General features: G+C 35.3%; 1 protein-coding gene across 6 annotated transcripts; it reads left to right on the plus strand.

Annotated features, from left to right (window-relative positions):
- Positions 1 to 5,719: 5,719 nt before the first annotated feature.
- Positions 5,720 to 11,637, plus strand: LOC102603868 (zinc finger protein CONSTANS-LIKE 10-like). Of its 6 annotated transcripts, none has more exons than XM_006353040.2 (6): positions 5,720 to 5,959; positions 6,873 to 6,922; positions 7,018 to 7,619; positions 8,108 to 8,335; positions 10,309 to 10,607; positions 10,785 to 11,637. In XM_006353040.2, exons 3-6 carry the CDS (start codon positions 7,035 to 7,037, stop codon positions 10,912 to 10,914), a joined length of 1,242 nt encoding a protein of 413 aa, XP_006353102.1. In that variant the 5' UTR covers positions 5,720 to 5,959; positions 6,873 to 6,922; positions 7,018 to 7,034; the 3' UTR covers positions 10,915 to 11,637. The 6 variants fall into 6 exon arrangements, with proteins under 6 accessions (XP_006353102.1, XP_006353103.1, XP_015166684.1 ...); XM_006353041.2 differs by having other exon boundaries at positions 6,873 to 6,918; XM_015311198.1 differs by having other exon boundaries at positions 6,892 to 6,922.
- Positions 11,638 to 11,837: the final 200 nt, after the last annotated feature.

An 11,837-nucleotide genomic window follows, 5' to 3' on the forward strand; every position in this document is an offset into this window, starting at 1 on the left:
CATAAAAAGGTAAAAATAGTTACCAAATTGATTATCCGTCAACTGGGTAAATGTAGATTATGCCTTACAATGCTCCAATTCGAAGAATGTCAAAGACCCACTTCAATTTCTCAAAAGTGAAAAACTTTAATTCTTCAAAGCTTAGGAAAAACTAGAGAAAACTGTCTCACCAGTTCAAAACTCAATAATAAACTAAAAATATATGAGCAAAGATACTAAACTAAATGTTCAAAAATGAATTTATAGTCGCCAAAAATGTGCTGCGAAGAGTCACTCGGTGAAGTAAGTCGGGCTCGCCGAACCATTCGGTGAGCCGTCCTTTGGTCATTTCCATCTTCCTTCTGCCTTGGCATTCAGCATCTTCAAGGTCTATAACTTTGTTGCTCCAACACTGCATCACAGAACCACTCGGAGATCCACCGACTGATCATTTCTCTCCAACTTGCTTCTTTCCTTCAGGGTTTGGCACACTAGAACTTTAGGCGGTCAAGTAGCCATTCGGCGACTCGCCAGGTGGACTTGACGATCACCAGGCTTGCTTTTCTTCATTCTTTCATCTTGCTTTGTTCCTTTTTGCAAATTAGTGTCCTTGATTTGTTCCTCAATCCATATACCTAGAAATCAAGGGTTTTACATTAGTTATTGGAACAAAATAAGCATTCGAGGACACTAAATCTTATAAATAAATCCCTAAATGAGTCCAAATCTCGGACTGATCAACTATGAAGGGTGAATTATGGAAATATGGATGTTCTTATGAAATGTGATATGAGTTGCTTTGAGAGTAAAGCATAAAGTGTTGTTGTTGTTGATGACTGTTGTGAAAGGGTTTCTCACATAATTACTCAATACATGAATATGAATGATTATAAGGTTGAAAGGTCTTCTCACCTAAAATGAATCAAAGATAAGGATCTATTCTAATGATGAGGCAAAAGGCGATTACCCATGTCCTCTAATGAAAGACAAGAGTCGATTACCCATATCCCCATAGTGTAGGGCAAAAGGCGATTACCCATGACCCTTAAATATAAGATGAATATGATTAATGACTATTCTGTGGGAATTAAGCTTAGTACCGAGTGGACAAGTGGCGATTACCCGTGTCCCATAAACTATGTGCTAACATAGGTTGTTTAGATAGACATTAGCTAGTGGATCCACATAAGCTAGATGTTCATTGTTCTTACCTTGGCAAGTGAGATCACCTCTTTTCGGTGTAGGGAGAACACCGAATTCCATGTTATAACTCACATGGTCTCTATGTTGGTTAAGGCTAATTTCCCACGACAATCATAATGATGAACTAAGGTTACTTCAAGAAGTATTTTTACAAGTGTTCAAAATATGAGTTTTACTTGCATTTGACCATGATTATTATAATGTTTTCTAACCTCTTTCTTATGGTTTTAACTTGGTCTTTGCATGGCATAAAAGATCTTTTTTAGCATGATTTTACATCTCTATGCATTGCTATCATACTTGGTACATCTTTGTACTAACACATACTATTGCCTACATCTTTCTAAATGTAGGGTCCAACGTTCCAGATTCACATCTCTGTGGCTAGAGATTACTTAGTAGATATTGAAGATTGGTGAGTCCTCATGTTTCGAGGACGAATCCTTTATTTCATTATATCTTTACTTTCAGATATCTTACGTGATGTCAGGGTTACTTCCTGGTCACTTTTGACGTAGTAGATGGCTATTGAGACTATGTAGACTTTCGCTTCGTTTTATTGAACTCTTTGATGTGAATTGTCTTTTAAATCTCTTGATTTTCTATTATCTTGTTTATGTATGTTAAGTGGCTTGTGTAGGGTCTCTCGGGGGTCTTATACACCATGTTACACCTAGGGCATACTTTGGGTCGTGACACAAGTCCACAAGCCTAAACCAGGCCAGAGACCCTTCACGAGACCCTAAATGGTCCGTTTACAAGTGTACGGGCCGTATAGGGAGGGTAGTCCAGCCTTTCATATAGGTGACTCCGTCAGCTTTTAAGTTAAGATCAATTCTTTAAATGTGGGAGTGATTTTGGATATGAATTGAGGTCACTAGAATCCCCTAGCGCAAAGTTGAGTTGAAAGCTTTCTTACCAATTGCGTTTCAATATGAGATTTTACTTTGGTCAACTTTAAATGACCATATTTCATAGAATATAACGAATTAGGTGATCCATAGCCTATCAAATTAAAGCTCTTTGAGTCCTCTTTTGACGCCACCAAGTTTGCCTCAATTCGAGTTCGGAGTAAAAAGTTATACCCGTTTTAGTAAGGCCCTGTCAGACAGGCGAAGGCTCATGGATGACTATACGGCCATTGAAGTTTTTCATGGATAGTGGAGCCTTAAACGGTCCTTGAAGACTTCCTTGAAGGGTACTCCGTCAGTTTTTTAAGCTCGGATCATTTTGGTCTTTTTCCTATGCGTTTGGTACTTAAACTACGTCGTTTTAACCTCTATTCTAAGCCTAAACTACAATGTTTTCACCTAGTTAAGGGCTTAGAAAGTGTTAATAGCTCTACGTTAATTAACACTACAAGTCATTAGGGAAAGGTTTCAAGAGGAAAAAATCTAGGGTTTCAAGCGTTCTTCGAGCTTCGTCGATTTCGTCAAGAACTTTGTTCTTCCAGGTATGTAAGGCTATTATAGTGTTGGATTTGTTTGTCCTCACTCCCTACATCTACTTTCAAATTAGTAAAAGAGTAATCTAGGGTTCTATCCTTATCCTTAGATTTAAGTGTTCTTGAGGTGAGTTGATATTGAGTTCTGAGTTCTTGAGTTACTGACTATTGAATTCTACTTTTTGATTATTGAGTTGCTATATCTTGCATTGAGATTATTGAGTCGATTGTTCATGTATATTTCCATCATGAATCCTATTTTCTGAGTATTCATTGAGTTCTTATTGAGAATCTTTTAAACACAACATAATTGTTTAAACTGAGTTTTGAGAAAGTAAAGAGAAGTTTGAGAAAGAGCTTAACCAAGATTTAAGCAAGAGTATAAGGGGTCGTTTGGTGTGATGGATAAGGGGAGTTAATCCCATGATAAATTTTAAGTACTCTTTATTTCGTTGTTTGGTTGCAAAGCTTGGGATAACTTATCTCAGGATTATGAATTAGTGTCGGGATAAGTTATCCCTCATATTGGGTGGTATAGTAATCCTGGGATAACTTATCTCGGGATAAAATAGGTAAATGACAAATATGTCCCTTTAAATCCTTTTTATACATCATTTTTCACATTTATGTATATTTACATTTTTTTAATACCATGTATAATAATATTTACTACTCCTTATTTTTATGATAATTATAAATATTTTTCTAATTAAAAAATTATACTATATAAATATTAATTTTTTATTTATGAATTTATTTGACTAATTCTTACGTTTATTTATTTTGATTTCTCATAAATTTTCTTCTCTTTAATAAACTTAAGAGGGAAGTTCTATTTTTTAAGCTAAATAAGAAAACAAGTTACATTTTTAAATACACATGGTACTTATCATGGAAATTACATAAACAAAAATATTTAAGTTAAATAAAATAAAAGTTTTATTTTAAAAAAATGAATAACTAAAGCTCGCAAAGAAAAATTTCAAAAGTTTAAATAAAGTGAAGGGAAATTTTGTAAACAGACAACTTGTTCTTAAAATTTATCAATATATATTAATTTGAATACAACAAACCAAACACTCAATAAGAAATAATCTCAGGACAACTTATCCCATCATAACTAATCCCAACATAGCTTATCCCATCATAACTCATATTCAAACCAAACGACCCCTAAGGAAGCTAAGTATTTTCTAAATATTTCATTTTTACATGAATAAAGAGAATATTATCTTGAAAAAAGTTAAAAGAGTTTTTCAGAAAGATTGAGTACAGTGCAATTACCTCTTAAAGAGGCCTCTTTAACTTTGAGTAGTTATCTCAACCCGGAATATATTTTTACATTGAGCAAAAAGAAACCTTGTTTTCTAAATGAGTAATGGTTTCAGAGATATTTCAGAGCAATTACCTCTTTTAAGAGGATAGTTTGAGAAATTATCTCAAACCAGAGAAAGAATATGTTTTATACATTTGAGCAAGAGTATATATTATTGGGAGTAGTATTGAGCACCGATATGGGGGATAGTTTAGACAACTCACAACCCTCATAAACCATGTCTTGCCAACATAGGTACAAGATCATACTTTTTAGATGAATCCTTATTGCTTAGTGGATCCACTTAGTTGAGAGGTTCTATATTCCGGCACGATATAAGACAATTCTGGCAGCATGGACAAGACACTGTATCATCACGTAGCTCATAGTGATGGTTGTCGGTTAGAGAATCTCCCAATAGAGTTAAAGTGTATTTTTTTAAAAATATATATCACTTATTATGTTGAGTTCAGAGATGAGAAAGTATTTTGTAAAGCTTTAAATGATTTAACTCCTTTATTTCTTTATATTTAGATTGAGTACATTGTTATATATTACATTCCTTTCTTTAAGTTATTTTGCCTCAGCTATATTACATACTCGTACATTGAAATGTATTGATGTCCTACTGCATCTTTTTATGATGCATAAATAGGTGTTCAGGATCATCAACAAGCGCTCCATTGAGATCATTCTACACTCCAAACAGTTTCGATGAGCTTCCTTGCATTCCAGAAGACTTCACATCTACTTTCAGTTAGTTGTTTTGAGGCGTCGTGGACACCTATTTTAAACATTAGAGGCTTCATAGATGGATAGAGTTGAGGAGTCTCTCAGTACTTTCTTTCCTTAAAGATGTTTTGTAAACTATTATGATTATTGAAATGAGTACTTTCAGACATTCGAGTTGAGTTTTATTTTGAGATCAAATTCTGTTTTAAGCCTATTATTGTTAAGTAGTCAGCATACCAATGGTTCACTTGAGGATCAAGAATGGTTCTCGAGTGCTGGCCATGTCCAGGGTGTAGGCTCGGGGCATGATAAAAGAGTTGTGACTTTTCCGAAAGGTTGTAAGTTTTTTGATGAGTTGTAGCTTTTTCGAAGGGTTATGACTTTTTTGAACGGTTGAGAGTTTTCTAACAAGGACAATAAACACCTGTTCATACTATCCTTTTTTTTTTTACTACAAATAGAGGGGTTTAATGTACTCAATTTCTTCTTCTTTCATCTTGATTTTTGATTTGATTTTTTGAATATTTTGTATTTTATCTCTATTAGACCTTTTTAATTAAATTTTCTATAAAAAAATGTATTTTTATTTGTACTTAAAAAAATAGTTCAAATTGTTGAAATTTTAAAATAGTTATACTATTTAGCATGGGATACATGTGCAATACACATGTTCGAAACTAATACATAATAAATTATGATATTCACAATACAAATTTTTTTAATACATGCATAAGCATGATTAAGAATATAATTCCCCCTAAAAGTGTACAAAACTAAAAAAACATATAAATGATATTTTTATAAATAAATACTATATTTTAAATGTACAAATTCTATTCTTATACATTTAAAATGGAAATAAGTCATAATATAAATACACACACTACTATAAAGAAAAGAAAAAGCAGGAGAAAAGGCAACAAATTATAGTATATTTCCATTTCAAGTGGGGACAAGAAGAAAGGGTCCCACATATTACACCTTCTTCCCCTGTCCATTTCCCTTTTTTTTTTCTCTCTCCTGCACTTTTTTATCAGATTATATTTTTGTTGATATTTTATTGTTATCAGAAACTCAACTATTCAACAGCATACAATCCTAAAAGAACCAATCCCCTTCCCCTCACACACACAGACAGTAGACACAGATTCTGAAAAAAGGTCCATCTTTTCTTGTTCAGGTTGTTTTGTTGTATGGTCTAAAAGCTGCTTGCTAAACAATAAATTTAAGGGTTTATCTAGAACTTGCTAATCTTTGTTTGGTCAGCTTCACAGTTTTTATATCAGGTAAAAATGGTTGCTTTATTGAAAATTCTTTTTTTTTTCTATTCAAATGGGGTTGCTTGTTCTTCATATGGTGTTCTGTTGTTTGATCTGTTTGTGGGTTGCTGAAATTTTTGGATTTTCTCATAATTTTATGGCTCATTTTGAGAATTTTGCTGTTTATGTGTGCTTTTTCATATTTTCTTGGAGTAGTTTTCTTTGTTCTTGTGTGAAAGTCTCTAAGTCTGCAGCTTGGGCTATATTCGACATATTTTCTTTGTTGGTTTAATTTCCCACCCACCCACCATATGTTTTGCTGCTGAATTTTTGTTTTGAATGGATTTGTGGTTGGTTTAGTTGATAGAGCTTTTCCCCAGCTCACATAATATTAATAAGTCCGGATATAGTAGGAGGGTTGCGGTAAGATCCTTTTAGATACTCAACTTAAATAGAGAAATAGGAAAAAGATCCCGAGTAATTGGAATTGAGAGATTGATAGATTTGTGATTGCCTGACAGAAAAAGATGTTGCTTCTTGCTGTAGCTAGTGATGCTTAGAAATAACTCGCCAAAGTTCTCCACCTTTTGTTTGATTCTCTGTTGCAACTTGTTTGTGGCAGCTTTCCCCTTTTCTGAGTGAAGTGACATACTTTATCATTCACATTTTCTGTTCTCTGTAATAGTTAGTGTTCCATTTAAAGTGGAATTTTGATTTAGTGCTCTTTCGTTTTGCCTCTCTATCTCCCAAGGTAGGGTAAGACTCCACTTGTGGGATTAAACTGTATATGTTGTTGTTGTTGCTATCTCAGTTTGAATTCTTCAATTTTCGTGAGAAGGTGAATTTTCATTTTGGATAAGCAAACATCACAGAATATGAAAGATGTAGTTGTATTCTTTCTTAAAACTTCTTGCTTTTCATTGGATTGTAATTAATGCAGATTCTGTTCCCTGGTACAGCATAAGCACAAATTGTTTGAGCAATCTGTATGTACGTGCTCAACTAGGAAGCAACTTCTATTGCTTAAATTCTAAGCTTTTCTGCTGAAGAAGATTTACAGACAGTCTTTTTTTTTTAAATCTTAGATTACTGAGGAGAAGTGATGGGGCATATATGTGAATTCTGTGGGGAGCAGCGGTCAATTGTATATTGCCGGTCTGATGCAGCTTGCTTATGTTTGTCGTGTGATCGCAATGTGCATTCTGCCAATGCCCTTTCACAGCGCCATTCCAGGACACTTTTATGCGAAAGATGTAATTCACAACCAGCTATTGTTAGACGTGTTGAGGAGAAGGTTTCTCTTTGCAAGAACTGTGATTCGATTGGTCATGCTGGTTCTGGTACAGGTTCCATGCATAATAGACAAGCACTTAGTTCTTATACTGGATGCCCTTCCGCTGCAGAACTCTCTACTATCTGGTCGTTTCTCTTAGATAACCCTTTAGGTGGTGATTCAACTTGTGAGAAGGGAATGGGTTCAATGAGCATCACTGACAACCGACCTACGGATAGCCGAGCTCCTCAAGGAACGTTCAGCTCTCAAGATGCATCTGCTACAGTTGAAGTGAGTGAAATGCATACCCCAAACAAATCAAGTGTATTGGTGGGATCCTCCATGCTTACTCTTGGCAACAAGCTAAACAAGGCGGAGCAAATTGTTGGATCTGTGAATTTCTCTTCATCAAAGGTAATCTAGGTTTTAAAAGATATATTATGATGAGAAGCTAATAATTCTTGCTGATATGTCGCGGATCTGATAGTTCTGTTTTCCTGGACTTCGATTTGATAGCAATGACGATCAATAAGTTAGTCAACCACTAGTGGGCTCATGAAGCTGAGGTTGTCATGCACCTTGTTGTTCCTCTGGAATCTTTCAACAAACTTCAGCTTTGATTTTCCAGTGCCCAGCTCCTTTTTTAATGCTAATTGCTACCTGAGATTAGTGAAGTAGTAACAGGTCTAAAAATGTTGAGGAAGATGAACTGTAATTTATGATTCTTTCTTCTGCCTTATGGGAGAACTCCATATTCGTTTTCAAGCATTTGATTGCACTGCCTCATTTTATTATGTTATGCTTGAGAATGGTTATCCACAATGTGTGTTACCTTATTGCTGTTAAATCATTTGACACAAGATTTCTTGGAAGTTGCTTATGTTGTTATTATTCATGCACAGGGCTGTTATTCTGGAGTAAAAGGCTCAACTATATATGAGGAAGATCCATTCTCTCAAGATTTCAATATGGATGAAGTGGACTTGAGTTTTGAAAATTATGAAGAGCTATTTAGTGGTTCTCTCGATAATCCAAATCAGCTATTCGAGAATGATGACATTGATGGATTATTTGGGACGAAAGATATGTCAGTTTCTGATTCCTGCTGCCAGGATGCCAACGCTGTCGAGGTCATTCTTACTATTAAGTATTAACATGATTAGTTCTGCATCTGTTGAAATCCATGCAAACTTAGATTTTCTGAGGCTATATCAAGTAGTCATATTATTACATTTACTTTTGGCCCTATATAGGAGTCTTTAGGCCTATGGGCGATTTTTATGCAAGGAGCAAATATAGAGTACTTTTAGTACTTTTTATCTTTACTATAATTTTGTATAATGTTAGCGTGAGATGAATTTAAATGGAGAAACATGGCCACTGAGGATACATATGGCTTACTCAACTTGTTTGGGACTAAGACGTAGTAGTTGTTCTCGAGAACTTCAACACTGCTAAGAGAGCATAATTCTTACCATCAGGAAAGTTTTCCACTGTCATCTAAAAATATGTGGCATGTGACTGACCCAATATTATCACATACATCTACTTTAAGATTCTAGAAACTAGATTATTTTGCATCATGAAGGATGTTTCCCTCCTAAATCACTTTGTGACATTGAGGATCCAGTTGATTATATCAGGCATTTTGTGTTATATTACGGGCAGGATTCACAAAGAACTAATTTCTCAAACCTTTTGATTCTCATACTTGGAAATTTCTTATTCTTGTGCTGTTTCATCTTTTAGTTTTTGGTTTATGTCTCTGTTTTTGTTGCTAGAACTTTGACCAAAATGCCAAATATTGTGTATTTGGATGCATTTTATGAATTTATAATGTGTGGTAGGTTTATGTTTTCGCTATGACCAAAGGAAATATATGTGTTTAACTGTTAAAGCAGGTAGACCTCTGGTTCCCCTTTTCTAGTAAAAAATTATTGTGGACAAGAGTTGATAGAATATTCATTTGTATAGTTGATTTAAGAGTGTTAACAATTTCTAGTGAAAATGCCTCTCCATAATGTTAACTGGATACATTATCTCTTAGCTTCCTTTTCTTTTGTATTCTTGTTTGTATATGAAGGTCCTTTTTTCTCTTATTAAAGGATAGGGATAGGGCTTGGTAGCAAACTAGTCAAGAAGCAGCAGATACATTACTTCCTAAATATTCATTCAAGTATCCATAATGCATAGATCTTTTTGCTCACTCCCTCCGATCCATCCCAGTTTATGCGTTCGTAACAATTTAACTATAAACTTCTCATTTTAACCTTATTGAGATGATTTACAGCCACAACTTCCATGACTTATTTTAGACCATAAGTTTCAAAAAGTGTTTCTTCACTCTTAAACTCCATGCCCAGTCAAACACCTTCACATAAATTGAGACGGAGGCAGTGTTTTTTATAAGGTATTGATAATGCATAGATGTGGGAACTCATTCTCAAAAAAAAATGCATAGATGTGGGAACTGTATTTATTGATAGCAGTTGAATCAATAACATGATATCCATTGTTTAGAAGTTGTCTGCTGGCAAGTGATTATAGACATTCTAAATCCATGATCGGATCTGGTAAAGATTGTATTATTCTGCACATGCAAATCCTTTTTTTTTTTCGGGGATGAAACTGATTTTTTAAGATATTTCCATGAAATTCTTCTTCTTTTCTATGTTCCCAAGTATCAGGAGCTGATACTGATGAAAACTTTGGGTCGAGGCAAGATTGATTTAGTTCTGCCCATGTTTTGATTTTACTGCATGGATATGAAATAGATCCCACTTCCCAGCATCTGTGTTTATATTGGATGACACATCAGGAACCTAAACTGATCGTTATAGGATTCGTTAAGACCACTGAATGAGATTTTCCGATAGTGGGTCTTCTACTACACAAAAACATTATAACATTCATCTCTTCCTGTTTTGCGGAAAGTCTTGCCTCTTATTTTCCTTTGAATGATCTGTGAGTGATTAATGTTCGTACATTCCATTCAAGTGTTCTGATTCAGTGTTCATCTTTTCGTCTGATTACTTTTGATATGATGAAAGTCTCTTTAATCATACCTAAACATGTTCACTTGAATCAATGAAAAATGTACCAGGGGTCATCAATTCGAAGGGTAAGGACGATGCTTCCAGCATGTAGCAACGCAGAGTCTGCAGACTCCCTGATGAGCTGCAAAACAGAACCTACTGTTTACTTTGCGAGGCAAGCATCCATCCTCTCATTTTCTAACCTTGGGGGAGAGAGCAATGCCGGGGATTACCAAGAATGTGGAGCCTCGACAATGCTACTTATGGGAGAACCACCTTGGTGCCATCCATGTCCTGAAAGTTCATTGGCGTCAAGTAGCAGAAGTGATGCTGTATTGCGCTACAAGGAAAAGAAGAAGACCCGCAAGTAAGTTCTCTTGTAATAACCAGTGGAACTTCACCCGCGAGTAGTATCCTTAATTCCATGCAGAAGAAATAGTGCTGTTCTAAATAGGAGTGTCTGGGTTGTGCAATCTCTAGTTTCCTCCAACTTTTGGCTTATTCTCTTTGTTCACATCTTCTAATTGTCCGATCTCATGTGTAGATTTGATAAGCATGTGAGATACGCTTCTCGCAAGGCAAGAGCTGATGTTAGAAGGCGTGTGAAGGGACGTTTTGTCAAGGCTGGTGATGCTTACGATTATGACCCACTGAACGAGACCAGAAGCTTTTGATTCCAACACTTATCACCATATATATTAGGAAACAAAGGACCGATTTTAAATTGGGCAACGCTGATTGAGGTATCGTGCCAAGGGATGAAAGGAAACTTATTTCCTTAGTTGCTACGGCATTGGATTGCAATGTCCAATCAAGGAAAGCTAGATGAGGAAATCAGAATATCGTCGGCTGCTTCACTGAAATCCAATTTATCAGCCAGAGAAAAGGAAAGAGATGAAACATGCAAACCTTTTGTTAACCAAGTGTGCTGCAGAGAATGGGACTCGGCCATTTCTAGAGGTACATGATCAGCTTCATTCCAGAAAGGGTTCAGACTTCCCATCTCGGTTGTAATTATTTTGTTCATCGACTACACCACGTTTTCTTATATTGTTACCCCTCCAACTAGGTGGACGTTTACACATTTTGAGTCCCAAAATAATTCAACCGTACGTCCTATCTTGTCTGAAGGACTGAGAGTTCCTTGGCAATTATGTTATGCTGTCATGTATAGTATGTGTAGAAGGGATAGAATGAATTGCGAAACGACAGATGAAACTTGCCTTTGTTAACATTTTTCCTAATTTGTTGTAGATAAAATGTATAGCATAGACAGCTGGAGCTTTGAGAGAGCAAACCATGACACTGCTATAATCTCCTCATATGTTAGTAACTATAATTCCTGGTAGTATCTGAATTAATTTGAGCAATAATGATCAAATTTAGGTGGAGATTCATATTCTCTGGTCTTAGCAGCAGGAAACCCTTTTTCTGTTTGGATTTTTTTTTTTTGAAAATAATGCCCTTTAATAGCTAGTCCCCCCATATAATTTGTTTGTTTTACTTTCCTTTTTGGTACGTTGCAAAAAATAATGTCTCTTTCATTTTTTTGGCAACTTTTTAATGTCAACTTTCCGCATGAGGTGTTTAAGATTAC

Source organism: Solanum tuberosum, unplaced genomic scaffold (assembly GCF_000226075.1).
Source record: "Solanum tuberosum cultivar DM 1-3 516 R44 unplaced genomic scaffold, SolTub_3.0 scf00146, whole genome shotgun sequence".
Classification (NCBI taxonomy): Eukaryota; Viridiplantae; Streptophyta; class Magnoliopsida; order Solanales; family Solanaceae; genus Solanum; species Solanum tuberosum.

Bases quoted from the DNA above. Each gene is read 5' to 3' on its own strand.
- LOC102603868 (XM_006353040.2), top strand. From the start codon at position 7,035: ATGGGGCATATATGTGAATTCTGTGGGGAGCAGCGGTCAATTGTATAT. The intron at 7,620-8,107 runs GTAATCTAGGTT...ATTCATGCACAG, and splicing joins TGAATTTCTCTTCATCAAAG to GGCTGTTATTCTGGAGTAAA. The intron at 8,336-10,308 runs GTCATTCTTACT...AAAATGTACCAG, and splicing joins AGGATGCCAACGCTGTCGAG to GGGTCATCAATTCGAAGGGT.